The sequence below is a fragment of the Scatophagus argus genome, chromosome 22, assembly GCF_020382885.2.
Source record: "Scatophagus argus isolate fScaArg1 chromosome 22, fScaArg1.pri, whole genome shotgun sequence".
Classification (NCBI taxonomy): Eukaryota; Metazoa; Chordata; class Actinopteri; family Scatophagidae; genus Scatophagus; species Scatophagus argus.
The window spans coordinates 11,837,470-11,864,394 of record NC_058514.1 but is presented as its reverse complement, the minus strand read 5'-3'; the positions used below and the strand labels follow the sequence as shown (position 1 = coordinate 11,864,394).

The window sequence follows — 26,925 nt, the reverse complement described above, 5'->3', positions numbered from 1 at the left end:
CAGAATTAAGTGAAAACTAAACCTGCACATGAAAACCTCTGTGTATGTTGTTAATGGATGCTCATCTTTCTGCCTGCCTTTCTTGTCCCTGTCAGACTCTGACTCAGACAGTGAGCTGTCAGTGGATGAACACAGCTCCTCCTACGCCTCCTCCCACTCCTCTGACAGTGAGGATGATGACATTGATGTCAAGCCCAAGTGGAACAACGAGAGACAACCCATCCACAGCACGCCTAAAGGTATATAGTTGACCTTGTATTTCCCTCGGGATCAATAAAGTACCTATCTATCTCTCTATATTGACCTTATAATCAGTGGGAGATGCTGTGTACATTTATTCAAAGTCTGTACTTCAGTATAAATTAAAGTCACAGGCTACTTTATACTTCTGCTCCACACAGGGGAAATACTATACTTTTTTCCCTCAAATGAATTTATTTGTATTTCTATATTTCTTTTAGTACAGTTTAGTTCAATGACACCTCAGTACATTTTGCTAATAATATATACATATGCAGAGCTGTGTACTTTCTAATGGAGCGTTATCACACTGTGGTATTATTACCTTTACTTAAGTCAAGTATTGTATGAGTTACGTGTAGTAGTGCCAGGATTAAATGTTAAGGTCACAGTAAAATGTCCACCAAATCACTGTTGTTCATAAATTTGTTATTTACAAATGTTAGCCTGTCAAAGAAATGAGAGAATCTGATGAGGTTGATTGTGTTTTAACCTTGCTGCTCCCAATTTATCCTTACCCAATCCCCATTAGTGGATTCAGTATCCAATCACGTGAAGCCTTACTGTTATTTACAAATGTTAGCCTGTCAAAGAAATGAGAGAATCTGATGAGGTTGATTGTGTTTTAACCTTGCTGCTCCCAATTTATCCTTACCCAATCCCCATTAGTGGATTCAGTATCCAATCACGTGAAGCCTTACTGGCCAGCAGAGGCCACCACAGCCAGTGACAGCGAGGACCCCGGTGGCACAGAGAGGCTGAGGGTGGAGACCAAGGTGAACGTGGAGCTGCACCCGGAAAATAAGCTCAACCACATTGGTGAAAGAGAGAGGGAGACCCTCCAGGAGAAGGACAAACAAACGCCTGGCAATGCTAGAGATGCAGCGCCCCCTAGCCAACCAAACAGCAACAGCAACCACCAACCAGAGCAGAGAAAAGGTAAGAGAAGGGAATTCTTGAGAAAAATTAAATCAACAGATAGAACTTACCTGACTTACACTGGAATGAACTTCCTTATCAGGTATCTTAAAGAACAAGATCAGCTACCCTCCTCCGCTGAGCGACAAGAACATGAAGAACCGTCTGAGGGAAAAGCTGAGTGATTACAACCCCCCCACCATCACCTCCCCTCCACCCATCAACAACAACAACACCTCCTCCCAACCTCCCTCTTCCGTCAACATCATAACTCCTTCGTCCCGGCCGCCCTCACTGGCCTCCAATGATGGAAGTCGCCCTGGTAACCACGACAACAGCTCCCTCATCAAACCCCCAGTCACTCCACGGCCGCAGATTCCCGTCGGACTCCCACCAGTGGGCATCTACCGGGAGACCAATGGGGGAGTGGCAATGCACTTGAAGTCAGGGACGGTCAATGGAGGCAACGACTCAGACTCAGAGTAAGTAGACTCCACTTCTTCCCTCTGAGTTGGTAAGAACTACCTGACATGATGGAAACCATCTTTGGAAAGAAATGTATCTGATGTGTACTTTGAGTTTTCAGTTTGGTCTGTGTCCCCTCTGCTAACATGGAGGAGGAACAGACATAGTACAAGTAGTATCATTCTTCTCATCTAACTCTTGTCCAGAAAACAAACAATGCTAATTCCCAAAATGTCCAGCTACACCTTTAACAGTAACACTGAGTATGACCATCCTGCTTAAATGCTGCATGAAAACTCCCTGCATCCCTGCACTCATTTTGACTTTGCATGTTCTTGTCTTCCTTTCTTTCTCCTTACACCCCTCCCTCCCTGCATCCCCCCCGTCCCTCGTCCTCCTTCCATTTCCTCCGCTAACAGTGGCAGTAATGAGACTTCGATCTGACCTGTTAGGAAAACCCAGACCAGCCTGCCCTTGTGAGAGTAGGAGAGAAGAACCTGCTGGGGGGAGGACAGGAAGGGAGGACAGCCAAGAGGACGGGAATAAAAGAGAAGGAAAACTGAAGACGGATAGATGCTGCAGGTTGGGTGAAAGGAGGGTGAAAGTTTTCTCTGCGTCTGATCTGTCCATCCATCCATCGTCTCATGATCCCTCACTCTGGAGAGCAGTATTAATTGCAGATTTTAAGACTGCCTGAGACAAGAAAATAAGATGTGAGAAATAATAAAGGGAATACTGTTTCGAACTTTACCAAGAGAGGTTGCAATGGAGCCACGCGTGCCAAAACTGCAGTAGGAAATGGTCACAGAGATGAAGATTTCACCCGGGACGCATTGCAAGCCCCAGAACAATGTTCCTCGATCGCGGTTATGAGGGGTCAACCGTTTCATGGATAAAGTTAGGAATACTGTATAAAACTTTTGGACAGCTTCTTTCTTGTGGATAAAGGCAGATGTATAATCACTGTGCATGAACCCAGACTCAAATACATGCTGGTACCTTTGTAGTCCAAGAAGATTTCAAGTACTACAAGTCCTATGAGAAGTCAGACATAAACCTGACACAACCTGTTCTCACTGACTTTTGACACGTCCGATAGTGCTATCAACCACACACCAAGTGCTCTTTTTTTTTTTTTGTTTTTTAACTACTCAAAGAAAGGCCTACCCAGCCTCTCAATGCAGTGCATTTAGAGTGTAATTAATGTGTACATATTGTTAAAGGTGAAGAAGAAATGATCTATTTTGTATTTCAGCTGTAGTGAGGGCATATTTCCAAACTAAAAATCGTTTGCCTAAACTAAAATCATTTGCCTGTGTTAAGCTGGCAACGCTCTCAGTCGTGAAAACGACCTGATATGCTGGTTTAATCTAATGAGAACAATAATCTGTGTGCCTTCATCCTGAATTTACACATGTGCACACACACACACGTTGCATTAGCCTGTAGCTGGCTTTCGAGTGTTGTACCACACACTCTGTAGATACAAATAGACACACATAATGCATGGAGACTGTTATGTTTATGTGTGTTAGTGACCTGAAATGTCCCAAGTCCAGGCACACACACGCAGAGAACAGTGGGCCTTAATGAATGTTAATTACGTGGAATGGAGAGGAATTCCCCCTCTGCTGAAAATTTAGTTTTTCAGTTCCAGCACTATGAACCCGAAGCCTGTGTGTCCAAAACAACACACTCCTGGTTACCAAAGTCATGAATACAGTAAAAATGCACATTAGGGTTTAAGTCAGTTCACTTTTAACTCAGTTTTACCTTTAAATATTTCAAAAAACTAATCTGTTTATCTTTGGTGGTATAAAAGTACAGTGCAGGATTAGAGTTTATATGCTTTTCCTGCTCTCACTGGATTGATTGCATATTTTAGCATTAGCATTTGATAGCCTTTTTTGTAATTCCAAAATTGACACATATGCATGCTTCAGTATTAATGAAAAGGTTTGTCTTTATTGCTGAGTTTCTAAATCTGAGTTCCAAGTGAAAATGATGCCAACTTTAATGCATTTTGCAGCTAGTGTAAGGCAACTTGTTTACCACTCACTGAATGCCTTTGTACCACAGATGCTGTACAACCCCAGTGTTTTGCCCTCCTGTAATCAATGCTGTTGATAAATGTCCTTGTTTTTTTATTGATCCGAGACACTGGAAATGTTTTGTAACATAATGTATATTTATTTTTTATGGTTTTAAGACACTGGAAAGAAAAGATGATTGTGACTGTAAGATTAAAGATGACATGATGAATTTTTAACCGTCCTGCGCAGCCTGTTACATGTCCGTTGCTGGGAAGGAAGCATCACTCGTCGAAACATGCACACTACTGCAGGAAAATCTTGTAACATCAACTGGATCCAGCAAATGATGAGTAACGGAAATTGTGATTCACCTACTTCACAGTTTTACACTCATTAGTGTGCCCTTTGTTTGGATTAGTGAGACATTTCAAGTTAGGGTAGGGTAAGGAAACTATCTTGTGTTGCTGCAGCTTGCATGTGGCATATTTGACGAAACAAGCCCCTTGGTACTTTTCTCCCAAAGGCCTTATCCATGATTCAGTGGGGAGAAATGCTAAATCATTTCATTACACCTTTGTGCCAGTGATACGTAATAGTAGGCATGGGTTAAGGGTTAGAGGGTGGTCGAGAACTGGAGCTGCTCCAGAGAAGGATGCTACTGAGGCTTTACTACCAGGCCACAGGTCTAACATGTCCTGACAGGTCCTCATTGATTCTTAGTTTGCTGCTCAGGAAACCTCGTTGTTTCAGATTGTGTGTTCCTGTGCAGCATGTCGTAAAGGACCATCCCAAGTTGCCACCCTGTATTGGGACCAGCACTGGTACCACTCTGATGGCATGTGGGCTGAGGTACCACAGATGATTTTGTTCCATGTGTGAAGTACCTATATGAAACGTTTTATTTTCCAATTTGATGTTCTGGTGGAAAATGTTTCAGAATGAATCTGGCCTCTTCCTCCTGCAAGTACACTCCTTTGACCTTGATGTGTTTAAGAAGATCAGCAGCTGAGACTGGACATTCCAGGAGCTCCTGATCATGACTGTAAATTTCTCTACCAAATCTTCCTGGCCATCTTTATCATGACAGCCATGTCAAGAGGGGGCATCCTTATATTCTGCCAGATGTCTTTAGAAATGATATTATCTCTGGGAATGTTTTTGATTTCCACAGGGAAATGATCTGCTCACCTGTAACCTGCACAGACTGATCCATGTCCTCCCTCATCCTGCAGTAACATGATAGTTTGACTCGGTTTTTATGACATGCCTAAAACAGGATGTGTATCGTGAATTTTCTCAGATTTTAAACAGATGTTTTATATTAATGTAATTCTGCCTAGATGTAAGTAGACATAAAATTAGAATGAATCCAACAAAGACAATAGATTTCAAACAGAGGTGTACCCTGATGGGCTGTGTAGTCTGTGGGGATGTTGTCCATACAAGGTAATGTCAGGGAGAGCAGTCTTACTGTCTCAATCTGTCCTTTGCCCAGTGATCAGAGCCAAACTGACTGCCAGTGAAAAGCAGATTAGGCATTTCAGTGAACTTGTTGGACAGTGAAAGTCAGTACTGTGGGTGTGTGAGAGAAAAAGTGACTGGCTGACTGTGGAGTTGAACCCAAAACAGAAAAAGCATGTGTGTGTGCCAAGTGATCAGAGGTATGGGTGTATTTGTCTGAATGACTGTGTTAATCCTTGTAGAACAATGGCGGCTGTCAGTCTTAATAAATCCCTTCAGTTTGATCCCAATTATTGCTTGGCACACATATGAATTATTGTCTATGTAGGTAAGTAATGTATTACACCTACACACACAATAATTTGACAGTAACTCACACATTTTTCATTTTTTTCCATTTGTATTCTCAAAGTGAGTTTTGTCCTATTAAGTTTGATTGCACTAATGTTTGTTTTGCAAAAAGATATCTTAGTACAGGATGACTGGTATAGTTGTATACCATCTTATGTATAAAGGCAGCATAAATCAAAACACTACATTTATTGCAGTTGTTTAGAGGTATCTAACCAGCATTTGTTTGACATTTTGGTAAGTATGCTTATTTGCTTTCCTAATTAGCATAGTTTTGCTTGAAGACTGGAAACAGGGGGAAAACAGCTAGATTGGAAAGAAGTTAACTGGAGGTGACGCCACAAAGTTGCTGCTTGTGGCCAAATAAATTCACACAATTAGTCTCATTAAAATCTTTGCATGGATCGAACACACTAGATATTAAAAGCGTTAGAGGTGTAGGTAGGCAGATTGCGTTACCATTTCCAGGCTACTATAACTACGTCCTCCTGTTTCCAGTCTGTGTTAAGCTAAGTTTAGTTAAGTTAAGTTTTTTTCCCAAAAAAATGCCAATATAAGTGGCATGAAACTTTTCTTTTTTTTTAATTATTTCAGGAGGAACCTAAAAGTACGATTGTACTATTTTCTGAAGTTACTTTGTCGCTTTCTGTTCGGATCACTGCAAAGCCCTGCACTAAGCTTTTCGTATTATTTACATTTTTTCCACAGTTCAACCTCCTTTAAGACCAGGCACTTTGCCCCGACATTCCAAGGTAAGCCGGCTATACGCAGATCCTCACTTTAATGTTTGTCTGTAAGCATTTGTCTTCAGCCATATGTACCAGATTAGTGGAGGTGCACTTATCAGCAAGCCCTGCAGAGGTAAAAAGCTGCTGAGGTCAGATAGCACCTTGAATGCTCCTGTTACTTAAGGTTAAATGTAAGTGAATTATATCCCTCTCTCCCCTCTCCATGTCTTAGAATAGGTGGAGGGTTAGATGCCATATAAGGGCCTGGAAATGACAACTATGTAGAGTCCATAACACTAACCTGTACACATATGCACTGCTGCCCACTGGGTTTTGCCAGGTACGTTATTGTGAGCAGGCAGAGTGAAAGGTTAGATGATAGGGTCAGGTTTCACAAACCTATTGGGTGCTTGGTTGTGATGGGAACTGAGGGCAGTCCTCCACTTTAGTGACATAAAGTGCAAAGACAGAGTAAGGGTTCAATTGGTCAACACACCTGAGATCATAACACATGCATGTAGTAATTTTACAGTAGGGTAGGGTCTACCTTCCACATCTTACCTATGATATTATGTTACAGTAACATCCATACCAGTAATAAGTCTGTTACAACAGGTTTCACTGTGTCACCTGGTCTATATTTTGCTTTGGAATAAAACCTTTGACTTGAAACCCGAGGAGGCACTAGTAACTATGCCTTATCAGAGTGACTCTATGCCCTCCTCTTTATCTCTGCTCCATCATAGCCAGGCAAGCTAAATAATTCAGACTCACGAAAGTCACAGTTGGCATCCTTAAGAAACGAGTGTGCCGAACCAGATCAGGCAGGAGGAAAGAGAATGACTGATCCAATTCCGCCATCTACTGGAGAAAACTGCAAAACTACAGTGTGGCGAAGAGTGTGTTCTCATATTGAATGATTCTCTTTATCAAGAAGCTGGATTCATTAACAATCAAAACACTATTGTTTAAATAAATACACTCTGGGGTTTTGGCTTTCCTTGGTCTGGTTTAACTAGCAGCTTTACTGAGCCAGTTCACTGACTCCTCCTGTGCTATGATAAAAGTTCATTTTAGTCATTTTAGCATTAACTTGTAATTAGTTTACTTGTAGCTAATAGACAGTTACATAAAGTTCTAAATCCCCTAAAAATGTAAGCGTGTCTTTATTTTTTTTATTTTTTTTTATTTTATTTTTTATTTTATACTTTAACATTATATAAATTAAATAGAAAATAAAAAAAACATCAACCCTGCAATTACATTTTTATTCAAATGTTGCCAAGTTCATGGCATCACGTTCTTCCAACTGAGCTCCGCTGCTTCATGCAAGAATCAAAATCCAAAAACGGCATAAAATAACCAAAATTGGTTTTTTTTAACTTTAACAGAATATTTTGAAGTAGCTTGAACTGGTAGTTTGAACTAACTTCCTGTCTCTCCCTGTATGAGCTGACACTCAACAGCATTGAACTTTTGACCCGCTGATGAGTGATGCTGAAGCAGCTATGTTTCAAAGTGTCAGATGTGTCAGAAAGTAATTATCACCTTGATACACTTGATACAGGAAATGCTTTATTGCAGTCACACACATTGAAATAATAACACATTGAAATACGTGCTGTGTGTGGCTAAACGCATGTTTCTGTGATTACAATTAGGCATGGATTTTGGTCGGTTTTAATTTATTTTTTTTTGCTGAAATAAAACCAAAATTACAACATGTTAGTATTAATCAAGCTTCTTAGCCAAATATGTTTTGCATCCATAGCCTCGTCGTCCATCCTCTCCTTCCTCCCAACTGTTCTATAATTGACTCTGAATGCTCTGCCAGTTGCATAAGACACGCGTGGTTGTGCAACCCTCTAGAAAATGTGGACTTGGGATTAGGAGGTTTATTACAGGGTTTCTAAATGAGCCCAGAGGGAGGATTTGGGAAATCTCAGGCACAGTACTTTTGCTAGAAGACATCTGAAGAGGATCACAAGCCAGGAACCTACTGTGTGTGTGTCTGTCTCTGTGTGTGTGTGTGTAAAGCATGACTAAGGGGACTCCTGTCTAAAAGCATTACTGCTCTTGTTTGCAGAGCCCCATCTCTGATGACTACGCAAACCCTGAGTGGGTTCTCATCTGGGCTTACAGTATTTACAGATCACGTCATTGCCATATGGCATCTGCTGCTGAAACAATCTTGCCTTTATTAAAAAATTCCTCATTGATTCAATATCATATTTGATATTTCCATCATAAGTTAGTCTCCTGTTATTTGAACATAAGAAAAGGTATTAGTATTGTGTCACAATACAATATTCTGCTTACTACCATCCAGTATGAATACATATCATGATGAAAACATTTAGGCATATTGTCCATGCTAATGTATGATTAGAACTGTGATAAATATCTGTAGATTCATGACTATCAAACCCAAAACTATTCATTATAGCTGCTTTCTGTAGCAGTTAACATCATCACAAAACAGTATGGTCTTGGGAACCTACAATGGTACAAGAGTAGTAATGTGAAATCACAAATGCTCTAATGAGCTCTTAACTACCCCTTCATATCTTCTGATCAGTAATGAAGAGTAAATAAGTAAATTTCTTTGACAATCTTGAACTGTCCCACAGACGTCTGCATAAAGAATTTGAGGACTGCACACAGAGAGTCCTCTCTGGCAGAGACATTTGCCTAAGCAAATGTGAAGGTTAAGCCTTTCATTATAGGCTATTTAACATTCAACAGCAGCTGAAACCACACAAACATGGACTTCTCATCAGCAGAAGTTGCACCTGGGAGATGGTAAAACAAAGCTTTGACTTTTTTTCCTGTTTGAGTTTTTTTTTAAGCAATCAAGAGTAACAAGGAAAACTTTCATGTTAACTTGATGAATTAGTACGCAGCCTGCTCACAAGACACTATGTAGCGACGAGGTGACAACGTGGCAGCCGCAGGACAAACCAGGCCAAAGCTCCTGTGAGGACAAGACTACACTGATCCTCATTAGACTCACTGGTAGTCTGACTACAGACATAGAAAGTACTTGTGATTACTTGCCTGTAATCTTTGGTCTCATCTCAGGGGTGAGGAGTCAGTTGACTCCTGTTTCTCTCACTCTGCTGTCCTTCAAACTCCTCTCCTGCTTTGTTCATTTGATTATTCACTCACAGTGTAAATGCAGCGACAAGAGGATCATCAGAGGGATCCATTAACTCAAGACCATTTCATCACTTAGACAGATGACTGCTGAAATACGGACATAACTGGGACGTCAGAGGAGAAGAGTTCTGACTTGATTTCAGAATCTCACGGACAGACAAAACAAACATGCAAAGGTTAGTGCTTTTTTGTCCTGGTTAGGATGTGTGGAAAGTACTTTAGTTACAGGAATGATGCTGCTCAATTCCATGTCATCATTCATCTGTTCAGTTTATTGAAACTCATTGATTTATTTTAGAGATCAACCCACAGTGGGTTCTAAATGACCCCACCTTTAAAATGTCTTTAATTAAACCTGTCTGTATTTTCCTCAGAGATTTCTGGGACGTTTGCTGTGAGGAATTACAGAAAAAAGGGGAAAAAAACTGTGATAAAGCTGACTTATTTTTGCCAAAGTTTGTGCGTTGAATTCATGAAAAGACCTGTTCCACATAAATTACATTGCACAACATGAACAATCCAAAATGATGAAACAGTTTGGTTCAGCTTTTTAAGACGTGGGTTTTTGGCTCGTAATCTCAGCATTTCCTGGCATTTACCAAAGCAAAACTATGAATCTAATGGGGCGTTTACACGTACGTATTTTCGCACCAATTCCAATAGAAAACATTAAAGCTAATCTCATTGCACGAAATAAGAGTAGGCCTAAGAGAGACTACTACAATATAATTATTCATGTTTGGGGTTTGGTTTACAGTAATGCTTATTTACATTAAAATAAGGTCATTGTTTACCCACCTGTTTTAAAATTTAATTGTACGTGACAGTGGCCGCCACAGGGCGGTGGGGAGGAGAGGTGTTTCCGCTCACATGCCGCCCGCCTTTGAAGCATCAGCCTCCGCTAACGGCTCCTTTAAGAGAGCAGCCCCGAACACTGACGAAATTTCCTCGGCCCCAGCTCACTGCCCGTTTCTGCGAAATCAACAAGAGACGAAGGCAGGCAAGCTAGTATCAGCAAGCTCCGGGCCAACAGCGCTGCTCAGGGTAGCTCTACCCCCGTGCAGGAGGGACGCGACTGGTACACATTTACATATTTTGTCGGTATCTGCCTGTCTTACCGCTCGACACTCAGCAGGAGACGACATTTAGTCGGCGTACGGAAACAAGCGGATGTTGTTGGGGATGGATGGACCAAGTGAGCAGTTGTCGCCGTGAGACTGGCGCTGCTAATTTGAACGTCCTGAGCAGCAGGTGTACTGAAGGATAAAGCAGACTAAAGGCAATCTCAGTGTTCATGAAACTTTGCTACGATTTACGTGCTGGGTAAGAAGACTTGACTTTTCTCTTTATAGTGCTTTTCTGTTGTTAAATAACATTAATAGAGTATTGTTTTATGTCACCCGCCTCCCTCCACTGTCTTCCAACATTATTTGGTTTTCATGTTGCGTCTCTTTACGTTACTGATATAAAAAAAAAATGTCCGACTGTTTGTGGGAGGCCTAACGTCAAACTCCAGTGTTTAATTCATTCGTCGACTCCGTTGCTAAAATAAAACAGGCACATTTGTATTCAGCAATGCAGTTTGGCTTAGCTAACGTTAAACTGTGCCATCGCTGAATGGTGTCGAGGACGTAAAAAGTCTAACGGTCGCCCGCTGTCAATGTAGTTTTACTAAAAATAAAAAAATAAAAATAACCATTGCTGCTCTATATAAGACCGTTTGGGCGTTACTGTGCTTAAGCACCAAAACACACCCACTAACCCTATCACCTAATAATGTGAATATAACCCAGCTACTCTGTGTTCATTTTTAATAAATTTCGGGAAGCCATTGATTCTGTGCTTCATTCATGTTCGTACTAAAATGATCTTGCAGGCCCGAAACTTTACCCGAAATGTATCCTAGAGCTCGAAAAGTAGCTTAAACCTAGTTTTAGTTTGTGTCAAATGTGTTGATGTGCCTAAGAGTGTGCTGTTTGACAAGTTCCAGTGTGTTCGGTTGACCTCACGAAGCTTGTTTAAAAGGTGTTGTCAAACCAAGTACAGTTTACCATTCATATCAATGAGGAAGTGGAGACATGCGTTTATTTCATGTCCTGAAGTGATCCTGCATTGTTCCCCTCGCATCAAATATAGTGAACACTTTGACCCTAGTCAACATTGTCCACCCAGTCTGAGCAAGAGGGCAGATTGACAAGTTGTTAAGGAAGTATTGATTGTTTATATCCTTGTTTATATAACTGTGTGGTGAAATAATATCAGCAGAGTAGGAGGGATGCTGCATTGAAGGCAGTGAGTGAAACGGCAGGGTAGGAGGCTAACCACAAAGTATTTTCATGCTGTCTTGTGTAGCGTGTGCCTAATTTTCATCACAGCAGTGTGAGTAAATGTCATCTCACCAGCTGTGCTCTGACTGGGGCCCTAGAGCGAGAGCCTACTGAAATTATATAAAAAAAAATGTTCATGTTTATTATTATCAGCTAACTCATCTCAGTTCAGCCTCCAGTGCACCACAGGAGATTATTTTATTGTCAGTCATTATTAATGTACTTAACAAGATTAATTATGAAGAGTTGTGATGCACATTGATATGTTTACCTTTTAAATTGGGTCCTCATTCTCCCATGCCTCAGAACAGGGGGGTGAAATGCAGACAACAAGAGAAGAGGGGAAAATCTTTATCATTTTTTTGTGTGTCATTTGAATCTCCCTGGTGTTTGTAATGCCATAAATGCCAAACACATCCATGCACATGACTTGTCAGGTTGACAACCCATAGTGACGCACACCATTCAAGAGCTGCACTGGCAGGGTAAAAAAAAAAAAAAATGACATGCTACTTGATGTTAGCTCTGAAAAACGCATGCCGTAACTGACTTTTATTTTTTGCTCAGCCAACTACATGTTGCCCAGAGGGTTGCATTAGTAGAGTGGATAAAAGCCAGGATATTCTTCTTGTTCCTAACATTTCTTTATTGAGGACTGGGAGACTCTAAAGAGACCCTTGCTTAGCCTCCAACTACAAACAGCAGAATTTGTCTAATAGTTCTAATTAAAGCTCATCATATCTCCGCTCTCCTCCGTCCCCAGGGTTGAAGTGAATTGAAAATAAGTGTCTTGATGAAAACATTTACAGTAACAATGTGGATCCACATTGAGACTATGTTCCATCTTAATAAGAAAGTGAATACTGAGTAGGTAGTTCTGGTGGGCATTATTGTTTTGTTCTCTAAGTTAGAATGGCACCTGGCAGTATACCTGTTTCATTACAGACAGTTTTTATTCAGCATGGCAGTAGCCTGCTGTTTTTACCCCCCCCCCCCCCCCGACCATCTGTTGACTGTTTCTTCATTATGAATACAGAAAAGTGAGCTTAACAAAAGTTAAAGCTCCTCCTCAGGAACATGCTAGTCAGTGCTGGCAGATGAGATTTTTAAAGGTTATATCTAGCTCTCAGATGGTCTCACAGTGTTTTTGAATACTGTAGGAGTTTAGATTAGCTGTGAAGGCGAATCTCTTTCTTTACTGAGCCTTATTCCTACAGAAACCAAACACCATCTATGATGTTGATGATGACAGCATGATCTTGCATGGCTTTATGCAACACATTCGAGTTAGAGCACCTGTAAAAGGAAATTTTTTTTTTTGTTTTGTTTTGTTGATGTTGTTTTTTTGCCTCAGTTACTTAAGTAGAAACCGTACAATGTGATGCTTCTATCTAACATGCGGTTATTGTCAGTCTTTCTGTTGTTCTATAACAAAACCTGACTGCTTAATGTCCCAGAAAATACACTTGCACAGAAAGAAAGAAGTGGCCTATTTGTGTGAGTGCTCTAGCCAGTGTTATACTCAACAGTATGTGGTTTACCCCCCCCCCCCTCCATTTCATGCATGGTTGATGGGCATCGGTTCAGTTATATAGAGTGTAACTGCAGAGAGAGAGCTACTCGCATCTCATGTGGCCATACCGCACCAGTATCCTCCTATAGATGCAGTGTCAGGGGTAATAATAAGGCCACCTTACTACTTATTAAAGAAAGATGAGTGTGTTGTTGTACAGCTGAGGAGTATTAGCCTACCATTCCACTCAGGTGGAAGTAGTTATGTCCTGGTACTAACACATTAAAGAATGGAATGAATGGAACAACACTCATAAAAAATGCATTATTATGTTTATCAACTAAGATGTGCATCTGAAAACGTTGCATGCTATTCTCGCAGTCTTGGCTTGTGTAGTGTGGTGAATACGTTGGGCTGCTCAGCTAGAATTACTTTACAAGATGCTGTGACATAGAGTAAAAACAATTTTTCAATTAGTTGATAATTAGATGGACAGAAAATCAACAACTGTTTTTAGGCAAATCTATCATAGTAAATGAATATCTTTTGGGCTATCAGCTGACAAAGAAATGAGACCTTTAATAAACAGATATTTTCTCTGGTAAATCTGCCTTTAATTTTCTCAAATAATAACTGTCTGCTTTGTAAAACAACAGAAGACAGGGAAAAATGCCGTAATTTCCCTTTAAGGTAAGATGACCAGATCAGGCAACCATCCGATGTTTGTCGTTTTTACACAAAACGATGGTGAACTGATCATCAAAATAGTTGTCAATTCATTTTCTGTTCATCAACTTTCAGCCCAAGTTTTGGTTTTAAATCATTCCTTTACATGGGTGTTTTTTGGAAAATTGAGAAAGGCCAATGTAGGGCAAAGGACATCAGACCGGCTCTTAGCTGTGATTGATTGTGATTGGCTGTTGCAGTGAGTGTGACCCGTGTGACCAAGAGTAACCTCCAGTTACTACGGGTCATTAGCAGGAGATTACCCAGACAGGCACAAGCACAGTCACACACACACACAAATACACATACCCAGATACAGTATATTAGGCTTGTACAGCGGATCCACAGCAGGCTGGTAAAGCTACTCATCCTCAGTTAATATATGCAGAAGTAAACAAAGTGTCCTCCTTTGTTTATGTGTGTGTGTGTGTGTGTTTATGCATTGTTATTTTGTCTTATGTGTATGCCTGTGTGCATATCTTGGCCTCTCTGTTGTTATGTTTTATGACTGCAGTAGGCTCTCCCCCCAGCCGGTGTATTAGCAACGACTTATGAGGAGGTAAAGGTGGATGGAGGTGTCTTTGTGTTTGTATAGCAGTGAGCAAATGTAATCACGAGGCCTGTTTGTGTGTGTTCCCACAATAACATTCACACAGTGCTCAGACCTTGAGCTAAAGCCCCATCCTCCTCCTCCTCGTCCTCGTCCTCGTCCTCCTCCTCCTCCTCCTGTCCTCTTTTCATCTTTTCATCCTCCTATTTAAGATGGTTTTATGGTAGAAACTGCCTCTGGAGCAGAGAAAGAAATCCTTAAAAAAGGAAATAAATGAAGGAAAGGTAGGCTGAAGAACACTGCGGTAAAAGGAGGCAAGGAATAGCATGGAAACAAGTAATGTGCTCTTCAGATACCTGCTTAGATTATCCAAATTATGACTGTGTTTCATAAATATTAGTATTTGTTTACAGACTGAATGAAGCTTGATTGTTTACTGCATTTATTTAATGGAATAAACGAAAACATTCTTTTCAGATGTGTTTTTCCAAGTGGTAAATGTTTGAGATACGATGCTTTCATCAGTCACTATTGTTATGACATGATTTTATAATAGGCAACTGAGGCTCACTGAGCTGTAGCACGAAGCAGGCACTATGTGGAATCAGGTGGTTATTGTGAGAAAAGATTTCAAAGTGACAGATGTCCTGACAAGAAGAGGGAAATGTTTATTAAGCTGCCGCTCACCACGTTTCCACTCACCTTTCAGCAAAGAAAGGTTAACCCACCAGTCACCTTTGTAACTTACATGTGCCAACGTGGAGGTTTTTGTACGTGAGGAAGTATAAAATTCTTCCAAAAAAATCCCAAACACACGACACTTACACAATGACAGAATTACGATTATAATTATTTCTGCAGCAGAATGTACTTCCTTTTCATCCATCCATCCATCTTCTATATCGCTTATCCGTCAGGGTCGCGGGGGAGCTGGAGCCTATCCCAGCTGACTACGGGCGAGAGGCAGGGTACTGGACTGGTTGCCAGTCAATCGCAGGGCCAACACACAAAGACAGGCAACCACACACCCTCACCTAGGGGCAATACAGAGTAGCCATTTAACCTAATGTGCATGTTTTTGGTACTATGGGAGGAAGCCGGAGTACCCGGAGAAAACCCACGCACAGGGAGAACATGCAAACTTCACATAGAAGGGCCCAGACCGGGATTCGAACCTGGAACCCTCTTGCTATAAGGCGACAGTGCTAACCACTGCACCACCATGGCACCACCGTGCTGCTGCCAATTCCTTTTCATTTAAAAAAAAAAAAAAAGAAAACATCCAGAATGTCTTTAACAAAGTCATTGTGTGTCTGCTGAAAAGTAGCAAAACACACACACAGTACCCTTACTATGTGGTTGCAGGTCGCTTCACTTTAGTTCGCTGCTTTTGGTATCCATCAGCAAGCCTCCAGACTTCTTGTTGGATCTTTAACCACTCCTCTTTGGCAGAATTGGTTGCGTTCAACCAAATTGGTTGCATTACATGGACTTTCAAGGCTGTCTGCGCCCTGTCATTGGGATTCAAGTAGAAAAAACTGATTTTTAGACTGATGGACGCAACCCAAAACAGCTTATGAAGTTTCTCTAAAGTCAGTTGCATACAAGACCAAAGCCCCAACATCATCAGTGATTTCTCAGACCTGTACTGAGGTTTTTGGATTCTCCGATTGTGATATTTGCAGCTCATTTTTATGTATGCAGTCAAAGGAGAACTTTGTTATTCAGACATAGAGAATTTAGCCACTGTAGTAAATCATCAAATCATCTCTAACAGGAAGTTGAGAAGCACAATAAGAGCTTCTGAGCTTACTACATGATGGTGGACTGGATCAGTTTTCTGGTTCTGTGAGGGTTAATCTGATGAGGGATTTGGGATGTACCCTTCGTCTATATTTACATAAATAGAAAGCGATTGGGAATCAGCTGAATGAGACAAGCAGGCTGATAGGTCGGGCATTTAGACAGCTGGGTTCCAAGTCAACAGTCCACTGAATTTAGGCTAGCCGTCTAGCAACAAGCCACTTAGCTTATTCTTTAGCCAATCAGACTGCTCATCAGTATGATAACATTCTTGTAGGGTGACAGCAAGTCACTCCGAGGATTACATCAAGAAGAGCTACACTAAATCCCTTCCCAAATGACAAATCACAGCAGTTAAAAAACACCTTAGTCATGTTGAATACACATTGTGGTGCCATACTCAGCTGCTACAAAGGGTGATGGATTATTGTGGAAATTTTTGACATACTGCCTTTGGTCAAATCAGGAATGACCTCCTTGTAGAGTGGTGGTACAAGGGATTTTCACTGTTGTCCATTCAGTCAGCATGTTTCATTCAAATAAAGGACCTGAAAGAAGAAAGAAAGGAATGCAGGTGGTGGCTAGAAAGTCATGACTGGGTGCAATCAGAGCTTTATAGGCCCGGTGCGTTTATGAAATACCAGCACCGAGGAGACTGTTATTAGTGTTTTCTTGCTGATGCATAGCGTTTAACACCTGTTGTGGTTTAAAACTGGCTCCCATTTCGATGCTAATCATGATCTATTACACATTGGTGGTGTAGCTGGCTTATATTGGCTTACTTTTGGTGAGTATAAATGAGGTCATTAATCCTGTCTGTATTTTGTTTCTATCAGTGGGATTAATTTTACTGCAGTATCACACTGCTGCTGCTGAATGCGGAGGAAACGCTGCAGTGGCTTGACTTATGTGATTCTGAGACATCCAGCCCCCCATTCTAACTGTCATCATTGACTCCCAGCCCTTGATACCAAACCAGAACCATTAAGCCTTTCACAACCTCTGCTACTCTTCCTGCTATGAAAATCAATAAATGGGGTCAGCAGATCTGCTACTGCTGTCAACTGTTTGCCAGAGGACTGAAAGGATGTGGTTGTCAAGCTTTAAACAGAATTCTGGTTTCCACTTTCCTATGTATACTGCAAAGGTAAGCAAGGCACTAACCTTTAATGCTGCTTAAGTTCTCACCTCGTCGGTGTTTGAGGTTGGCTTGGGTTGCGTCATATGTCCCCATGGGGAGAATTTGCTAAAGGCAGAAATGGGAGTTTGCAGTACTCATTGTTCAACCTTTGAGATGCATTCCAAAATAAAGTAACATAAAGCTGTAACACCTGCTTATAACAAAAATAATTGATGTGATCAGAGAAAAAGTTTTTCTTCTATTGAAATAGTCCATATTGAACTTAACAAAAAAAAAATCATTTTTGGAGGTGGAAAAGATGATACTAATTTCCTGCAATGCTAGTGGTAAGGTTGTAGCCATGTCAGTCTGTGGGTCTGTTGGCCCACCACTCAACACCGAGTGGATGGATTGCCATGAAATGTTGTGAAGACATTCGTGTCCCCCTGAAGATGAATTGTAATGACTTCATTTTTCATCTAGTGCTATCATCATGTCAGAATTAAATTTGACACTACTGTAGTTTATGACCAAATACTGCATAACTAATGATATTCCTGTCAACAGCAGCTTAGGTTAGTGAATATTAGTAGGGACACTGAGTGCATCAGGGTGCTAGTGTTCACATTGACCTCAGACCCCTGTGTGTCATATGTCATGTCTATATAATAGACCAGTCTGGTTTGACTATAGCCACAATATGCTACCATGGGTATTCAAAGGAAACTCTATGTTTAATATATAAATATTTGTATTATGTGTATCTGCAGTTAAGTGTATCTGCAGTATACTATGTTTAATATATAACGGAAGTCGTTTCCCACACATGGTAACCCATGTGTTTCGTGTCCCCATAGGGTTGCCGTCCGCCATGTTAAGGTAAAGCCCAGGTGCGCGGTGTTGACCATGCTAAAGCGCCTGGACAAGATCCGCTTCCGAGGCCCCAGAACGAGAGACGACTTCCCGGATCTGGCTGAGTCGCCACCCGCCTCCGACAACGAATGTAGCGATGAGATGCAGCTGAAGCCCAGAACAGCTCTGCGTGACACAGAGGACCTCCTGCGAGACCCTGTGAGTGCTGACCATGCGTCTCTATGTGTATGTGCGTGTGCTGGGGCCGAAGGAAACAGAAAGGGGTTTTTATTTATTTATTTTTTCGATTCCCATTACTACTTTTTTTCAACTTATTTTCTTCCATTTTACTCAGATGTATTGCCTTCCCTTTTTACTTTTTCTGTTTCTCTTAAATTCATTCATATACTCTGTTGATATGTCTGTCTTTTTGTGCCTTCACCTTTACAATGCGTAAATAGTTATCTTGCTTTTGTGTCAGATGGACCAACACATGCATGTACTCATGAATTATTCTGTCTGAAAAGGATGATCTACATGTAGCACAAAAAAACAGAGTGGAAGATATACAGTAGCAGTTAAGGAAGGGAAAATGTTGGAGGACCGGGTTCTCTTGTAAATGGAAAGTTTTTCGGGGGGGGAGGCTAGAAATGCCAATCAGCAGTGGACAAGAGAAGAAATAGGGAAAGCAGTCATGAGATGAACAGATGGACAGAGGAGATGGACAGGATGAAGAGAACTCGCCAGCCGTGACAAAACCAATCCAGATCATGTTTTCTGATATTTATTCCTCCCACGCTAGATAGTGTTCATATTTCATGAAATCCAGCAACTCTCTCATTCTTGCGCTTGATTAAAACACCAGTATTGGTGTCACTGTCATGTGCACGCACTGATAGGAAGGTACCCTGTTTAAAACACTGGATTAGTCACTTGATTGTATCATTTCCTGAATGAAGGCCTCGGGGATCTCTGTCCTCCTTTCATTTTCTCTTGCTCTCCTCAAATAGACAGCTGGTAGGACATCTTGCACAAGACCCAGTGGTGTGTGAGTGGTACTCAGAGACAAAATACATTATTAGATCATAACAGGTCTCACTGCAGTAACATACAAATAAACAATATTAAATTGTGGCTTTTTTAATTGTTCTGGAGCCCCTCTAACACGCCTTGTGGGTGTGTACATGATATGTCTGTTTTGCATGCTCTCGTGCCCTCCCGTGTGCACAAGTGTGTCTGTGAACTGATGTTTGTATGTCTGTGTGTGCACTGGTGTTTGCCTGCCTGAGCACAAGCCCACTCGGAAGGCATCGCCCACACCACAGCACTGATGAGTCACACTCGGAAGCCCCAAAATAGACTAAGCTGGCTCTCATCCCTGCTGGGAGACACACACACACACACACACTCTCACACACACACGTATGCATGAAGAACGCACTTTCTCCCACTAAACATGCGGTTAAACTCAAAATCTGCTCGGCGGAAATCTCATCTTGCCTGCTTAGTACGCTTCATAAGTCCCAACACACTGGAGCCCACCCAGACTGCAGTGATATCTCTCTACTCTTCAGGATCAGAGCATGTGACCCTGGGTCTAAACCTCACCTTCATTACCTCATCTGTTAAAAGGAGGAAGGAGTGTGCCCTTTAGCTGCAGAATACATGCACTGAGACTTCCTGACAAACTAGCCTGTGTCATCCATACTAAATAGGTAGAATGTCACCAAGCAGATGGTGTTCAGTCAGTGCACAGACGACTGCATACGACCTCATCGGCCTCTCCCCACTTTTTCTGCTGGATCACATGGCCTCCTCACCTCATTTGTCATACTTTGTGCCATTTATCTAAAGTGTATTTAGACAGGTGAGGTGATGCCACCATAGAAACCCTCTCTTGTTAACACTTAAAAATTTAATATGTTAATTTCACAATGCACAATAAATACACCGATCAGTCATAACGTTATCACCACTGACATGGCACCAGGATGCATTATGGGAAGAAGACAAGCCAGTGGAGGCGATGTGATGCTTTGGGTAATGTTCTGCTGGGAAACCTTGGATCCTGCCACACTGCTAAAATGATTCGAGAATGGTTTGAGGAACACAACAAAGATTTTGATGACTCAATCTCCAAATTCTCTGGATCTCAGTCCCATCAAGCATCTATGGGAAAATCAAGTCCGATCTATGGGGGTCCCACCTTACCACTTACAGGACATAAAGGATCTGCTGCTGACGACTTGGTGCCAGATACATCACCATACCTTCAGAGGGCTAGTGGAGGGCTGTGTGTTTACATTATCATTATATTAGATGCATTTGATTTTCAAATTAAAGTCAAAAGTCCCACTATTTGATATTTGAAAAAATACTTAGAATCCGTGTAGCCAGCTATCAGTGCTGAACAGCTCTTGAACATGCCACTACATGCTGAAATCTCTGCAAATTATTACCACTTGAGTGTGCAATAGTATCCTTCGGTTTTACAATCAAGTCTCTTATCTTGTTCAGTTTCACAGTAAGGGCGAAAGATCAATTCTATAATTGCAGAAAAATCCCAAAACAGTTCACCAGTGTCATTGCTTTGGATTACGATTCTGACAAGTAATCTCTCCACTGAAACGTATTGTGGTTCTGATATGAATGCCACCCCACAATACCTAAGATGTGGATTTAAATTCACCAGTTAAGTGTACAAAGGGCTGTGGATTTCCCTTTCCCTGGTGATGCTGCTACAGAGGATTGTGCTTGACTTTACCAGGAAGAATGCTGCCGAAATCACTGTGTTGGTTCAGATTTTTGTTCTGTACTGAGAATGTAGGTCTGATTCGAGCATAAATCTTTGCTGAATGTGTTATGGTTTTTTTTTTTGGTTTTTTTGTTTTTGATATGAACACCATTTTACAAGTCAGGAAATTACAGGTTTACAGGAAATCGGTTTGGGTATGTTTTCACTGATGGAAAAATAAAAGTGAAAGTCGAACAAGCTGTTCAGATAATATGTCTGGCAAGTAGAGGTTAACCACATTATCCGTTCTACTGCCTTTATTTTCTACCATTAGCAGAGTAGTTATCATTACCTCTGCTAGATCATTTTAGAGACACCTGATGTTCATATAGTGGCAAGTTCCACTATTTTGTGAATGGCTTCAGGTGGTTATTTTTGCATGATGTATTGTGCTCTATTTGTCTTCACAGCTACATATTTTATTAAAAAAAAGTCAGATGTCCATTGTGAAAAAATATTTTTCTGTTAATTATTGGACATGGCTGATCAGAAAGAACCACCAGCCTGCTGGACCAACAGTCTGCCAAACATGGAGAAAGTCTCTTGTGTTATGTGTGTTTATGAGGAGAACAAGGCCTTGAAATCACACCTTCTGTATTTCCCTTCCCACTGTGAGACTCCCATCGAGCCTCATGAGCTGGAGGCTTAAAAAGCTAGCTCAGACCTTTTCATCACATCAATGAAATAGTACTGCTATGTAAAAAGCACTTGAGATCCCTTGAGCTGTTCTAAAGGATAAATGTCTGTCACGATCCTGTACTGAGGCAAGCATACAACCCATCAATTCAGTGATTAGTTGTCAACTTTTAAATTAACCACCATCTATTTTGACAATCGATTAATCACTCAGAATTCTCTGATTCCAGCTTCTCATATGTGAATATTTCCCAGTTTCTTTACTCCATCTTTTGTACTTCATTTTAGGAAAGAGGTAAAAGTCTGAGGGTGCTACCATGTCTTTGTGGAAATGTTTGGGTGATGAGCCCTTGAAACCGAGATTGCGGATAACTGCATGAAAGCCAATGTTGTCTGTTTTCTCAGACAGTGCTGACTTGCAATTTTCAGTTACCTGAAAGCAAAATATCCAAAAAGTATGACCTTCAAACTTAATCTGCACATGCATGGAATGAGGGGTGTATAACTGAGGCCATGGACCTATCAGTCAATGACAGAAACTTAACTAGCAAATGAGTCTTACATTGAGAATGAATTCTGCTGGGTGACAGTTATATGCAGCTTTAGCAGAACTAACAACTGAATGATTGAATCAGTAAAAGTGGTTGTGAAGCAGGATACAGTAGCTCTGCATACATTTAATGATCATTCTGTGCAATTTTCAGAAACAACATTCAGTCATAAAACTGTTTTAAACATGGACAAGATAGTGAACGTTTGCGGCAGGCAAGATTCCAGTGCTCACATCAGCCACAGTCATGACAGAGAGAGAGAGAAAGAGAGAAGTGGGGGACACAATAATTAATCAGCCGATAATCGTCCAGGGTGACGTAAGGGCTTGACCTACTTTTGATTACCAGCAGGTTGTGACTGAGAGTTGATGACCTCATAACACAAGGTGTGCTTGTGTTATGTAGCGTCCTTCGACCAAGCCGGTGGCGATTTTACGTTTTGATAAAAACGAAGCTGACAAAGTCCCAAACCCGTGAGCACAGTGGCCGAGCTGTCGCAACGCCACAGGACTTCTTTTCACTCCGTCCGTCCGCTCTTTCCTGTCCTCCTCGTCTCTCTGCCTCATCAACAACAATCCGTGCTGGTTGCTGTTGGGGAGAAGCTGCTGCAGTGTGTGTGTGTGTGTGTGTGTGTGTGTGTGTGTGTGGTGGTGGGGGAGTCAAGCAGCAATGCTCAACCCGCAGTGCTCATCATCCGTTAGCACAGACATCTCTCCTCTCGCTCCCTCCCTCCTCTTGTCTCCCTCCACCTCCCACTCATCCCTTGCTTATTCACACTTTATCCTTCGTTCCTCTCCTCTCTCACACAGTCGGCACCTCCCAATCATTGTCATTCACTCCGTCCACCTACACACATGTTGTGTTGCTTGCCGTGTGGGTCAGGGTTAAAACCCTTAGTCTGAGGCGTGTGAGTCATCAGTGTTGCTGTAGTCAGAAGAGGGGGATTCTCCTCTCTTTCTTCTCTCGCTCCAGCAGGACTTTAGCAGGAGAGGAAACGTTAGCGTGAGTCATGGCATCATGTTAGTGTGTGTGTGTGTGTGTGTGTATGTGTTAGATCATATGGGATATCCCTGCTTGTTTCTATTTTACTGTGAAGTAATTCTAAAACCAAACCTGTCCTTTTTTGTTCTGTTCTGTTTGTGGGTGTGTATGGTCCCTTGTACATACGTGTGTGTGTGTGTGTGTGTGTGTGTGTGTGTGTGTGTGTGTGTGTGCATGCGCAGGCGGGTTCGGGGTCTCCCACCATGGCTGCAGCCGTCCAGGACTTCCAGAGGTCTGAGTCAGACAGACTCAATGAAGTCAAAGGTCACCTGGAAATTGCCTTATTGGAGAAACATTTCCTACGTGAGTATGCGTGCACACACACAAACACACACACTTACAACATGAGACATGTCATGTTGACATGGATTAGATTTCAGCGTCAGACAGTTTTTATTATAACACTCACTGAGCTCTCATAAAAGGTGTTTTGGTAGCTCTGTTGCTGGATTAATAGACCAAAAGTTTGCTTGCAGCTCTCTGGTCCATTTTATGTCTCTTAAAGTGATAAGTTCTAAGTTTCTGTGTTGTTCAGTGTCCTCGTTTGGTTCTGGTTTACCACAAGCTGCTTTGTTTGCATCTAGTTTCTGTTTGAGAATTCCTACATGTCCCAGAATCCCTCATTATTTCCCAGAGATAAAGACCTGGTCTTGCGGCATTGGGCTCATTGTTATACAGTATAGGTAGGTGGTGAGACTTTTTTCTCACTAAGAGCAATGAAGCAACAGTGAGGAGAAAGTGAGAGTTCAGTGTCTTGAAGTGGTGACTATGTACTGCTGAATTGCTGCCTCCCTCTACAATTCCTTATTTATAGTGCCTTTCTGATTGTATACCAAATGGTGAATGTAGCAGGAAACATCCTTTATTTGATGAGAGAGTCTGGTTAAACTCATTTACAGCTAAAATGAATATTTGCCCCTGACAACCTATACTGCCATGTATTCATGTCTCAATTTCTCAGGAAAAAAAACACATTTATTGTAATTACAGTAATACTCAGCTGTATAGGTCAGCAGTTTTTGGTTTCAGCTGCTTGGTAGAATGTTTGCTATTGCATATCAGTTTTATCCTGTACTTGTCTTTAACACTTAGGTTGGTCAATTATTTAGAAGAGTCAGTAACAATAGCAACATCTTGTTTTGCAAACTGAGTTTGCAAACACTGGAAACATAATGGAAGCAGCTGCTGATTTAATGTTAATCAACTGTGAGATGAATCATCCATAGAGCAGCACTGTATCCTCAGTTACCCTCCAAGACTTTCTTTTCTGTCATTCATTCATTAGTTGTTTACAAAATGCATATCTTTTTATAGTAGTAGAGTGTCTACAGGGATTCAAGAAGGCGTGATAATGTCAAACACCAAACACAGGCTTTACTGAAAACAAGTAGGAAGCCTGCATCGGGCTAATTTTTTGCTTTAAATTACATCAGTGCTCAAATTTTTTTTATTAACAGTAGATAAATGGCTTATGTAAAAGAGGTCACACAAAGGGATGAGCCTATTGAGAATTATCTGACTTCCTCTACAGTTCTTCCAGGTTTTACATCCTGCAACTATTGTTTTTGTCCACTCTTGCCTGCATGCTGTTTTCAGCAAAAAAAAAAAAAAATCCACCTGGCCTTACCTGCCCGCCACCAAACAACAGAGTTGGCAGAGACCACAGCAGAACTCAAAGGATAGGCTTACATGGACTTATATTTATCAGGTGGACACAACCAAGACTCCAGGTGCATACTAACAAAGTGAACTTTAATAATACTTAGGACAGTTTGTTTGTTAAGCCCGCGCCTATCGTTCAGTATTCAAATCTGTTACTGTTCCATGGTGGAGTCACAGGAAGCGCGAGGGGGGTGGGGGGTGGTGATTGGATGGTGCAGAGGCAGGGTGAAAAGGAGCAGCAGGCAGCCTGAGCCATTGACACAAAGTTAAAAACAAACACTTGTATGATCCTTATCATAAGTCCGCCCACTCAGCTCACACACATTTACAAGCTTGTCTAACCTCTAACATGGTATCGTGTGAGGGGTACCGGTTTACCATGCAGCACATTGACAGTCCCGGTGTCTAATGGACTGTTGAAGTTTTTTGTTTTTTTTTTTTTTCTTCCTCCTACCCTTTTGACTGTGTGTCTATTAGTGAGAGGGTGAGAGACAGGGGGAGAGAGTGTGAAAGAGAATACCTCAGGCTGTGTCCTCTCTCACAATGTCTGTGCCTGAGCTAAAAGGGCTAGATTCATTGTTGCACTGTCAGGATGCTAAATAGATGAGCTCTCCCTTCATGGACCTTTTTTCCTTCCTGTTTGCACTTTTCCTTACTTCCTCCTTTTTTACATCCTCCTCCTTCTAAAAAGACCCGCTTGAGCTATCTTTGACTTTTTCACTCCATCCTGCTCTTTCTGAGTCTGCCTGCCATTTCCTGCTCTTCTTTTCTGGAACAGTCTCTTACTTTGCTCGTTTTTCCACTTCTCTTTCATCGCGCTTTTGATTTCCCTTTCTGCTTTCTCTCTGTCAGATGCAGTAGTATGATGTTCCGAGCTTGTTCTGAGATCTGACAAACACACGTGCTCGCACATAAACACTTAAGCAGGTAAAACAGCTGTGACAGTTAATGAGTTAACAACAGAAACGTAATCATTACTGCAGCTAAGATGGCAGCCACTTGGCATTTTGTGAGAGAACTCTGAAGGGGAGGAACCCTTTGGAGTTCTACTGTTGAATGGGAAAAGGTAGTCATACCTTTGAGTAATGTTGTTTTTTGTTCCAGCGTTACTTCAAGTATTTCTATTCCTTTCCCTTACACTTTCCAGTTATCCATGTCTCTCATTCCTGTCAATCTCTAGTCCTATCTCTGGCCATGTGTAATCGTACTTCGGGGAACACTGAAGCGTGACAGTCCATTAGCACCTAATGGAGTACTGAGCTCTCTGCATGGCACTCTAGTTATTGCGTATTCTCTTTTTACTGTTTTCCTTTGCACACTGCTCTGCTTTCTTGTGCTCAGTCCAGCATGAGTGTGCATTCATCATATTCTCAGTTGTGTGTTGAGAACAGATAAATACAGACTTGTGGGTATACATACAGTTACTTAAAGCTAATGAGATTAGTGTGTTGAAACAAAAGGTTCCTTGTAGCAAGACATCATGGGTTTATGTGTTGTGTCATGGCTTTTCTGGAGCATAGGTAATGCAGGAAAACAACATACTGTGGGTCCCAAGGTTTTGACAGCAAAAACACTCCTTGCTATTTTGACAGAAACACAACAGATGAGCAACTGGTGTATCCGTTTACAGCACAAACTGACATTGTTTTACCAAGGAAGTCAGTCAGTGATTTGTCTTTTTCCGTCATGCCACCACAAGCAATCTGATTTCATGCTGCAAAATGTGCAAGTATTTTTCCACGTGCTGGCACCGCTCAGTAGAGTTTGTTAGCATGCTGAGAGGTAGAGATGTGCTTTCCATTACAGTTACTTACTCCATTGCTCCCTGTAATATTTAAAGCCGATCAGCTGTCAATAAATATTACAAAATGACTATTTCTTTGTCTTGTAGATGCATTTTTGACGAATGATTACAATCAAAGCTAAACTAAGCATTTTGACTGCCACCCTGTGTTTTTATATCAGTGTAAATCTGTTTATTTATTCATTCATTCA

General features: G+C 41.4%; 2 protein-coding genes across 7 annotated transcripts in view; both read left to right on the top strand.

Moving 5' to 3' along the window:
- The window catches only part of celsr1a (cadherin EGF LAG seven-pass G-type receptor 1a), an 83,433-nt gene extending 79,541 nt beyond the window's left edge, over nt 1-3,892 (top strand). For 4 of the 5 annotated variants that reach the window (XM_046379608.1, XM_046379606.1, XM_046379609.1 and 1 more), the window contains exons 33-36: nt 96-239; nt 910-1,179; nt 1,262-1,640; nt 2,076-3,892. In XM_046379608.1, the coding sequence (XP_046235564.1) occupies nt 96-239; nt 910-1,179; nt 1,262-1,640; nt 2,076-2,103 (821 nt within the window). In that variant the 3' untranslated portion in view covers nt 2,104-3,892. Of the gene's footprint in view, nt 1-95; nt 240-909; nt 1,180-1,261; nt 1,641-2,042 lie in introns of all 5 variants that reach the window. The other variant, XM_046379607.1, reaches the window with a different exon arrangement.
- A 6,301-nt stretch (nt 3,893-10,193) lies between these two features.
- The window catches only part of gramd4a (GRAM domain containing 4a), a 42,992-nt gene continuing 26,260 nt past the window's right edge, over nt 10,194-26,925 (top strand). Inside the window, exons 1-3 of one of the 2 annotated variants that reach the window (XM_046378774.1) lie at nt 10,194-10,678; nt 18,252-18,465; nt 23,451-23,571. In XM_046378774.1, coding sequence (XP_046234730.1) covers nt 10,650-10,678; nt 18,252-18,465; nt 23,451-23,571 — 364 coding nt within the window. In that variant the 5' untranslated portion in view covers nt 10,194-10,649. The remainder of the gene's footprint in view (nt 10,679-18,251; nt 18,466-23,450; nt 23,572-26,925) is intronic. The other variant, XM_046378773.1, reaches the window with a different exon arrangement.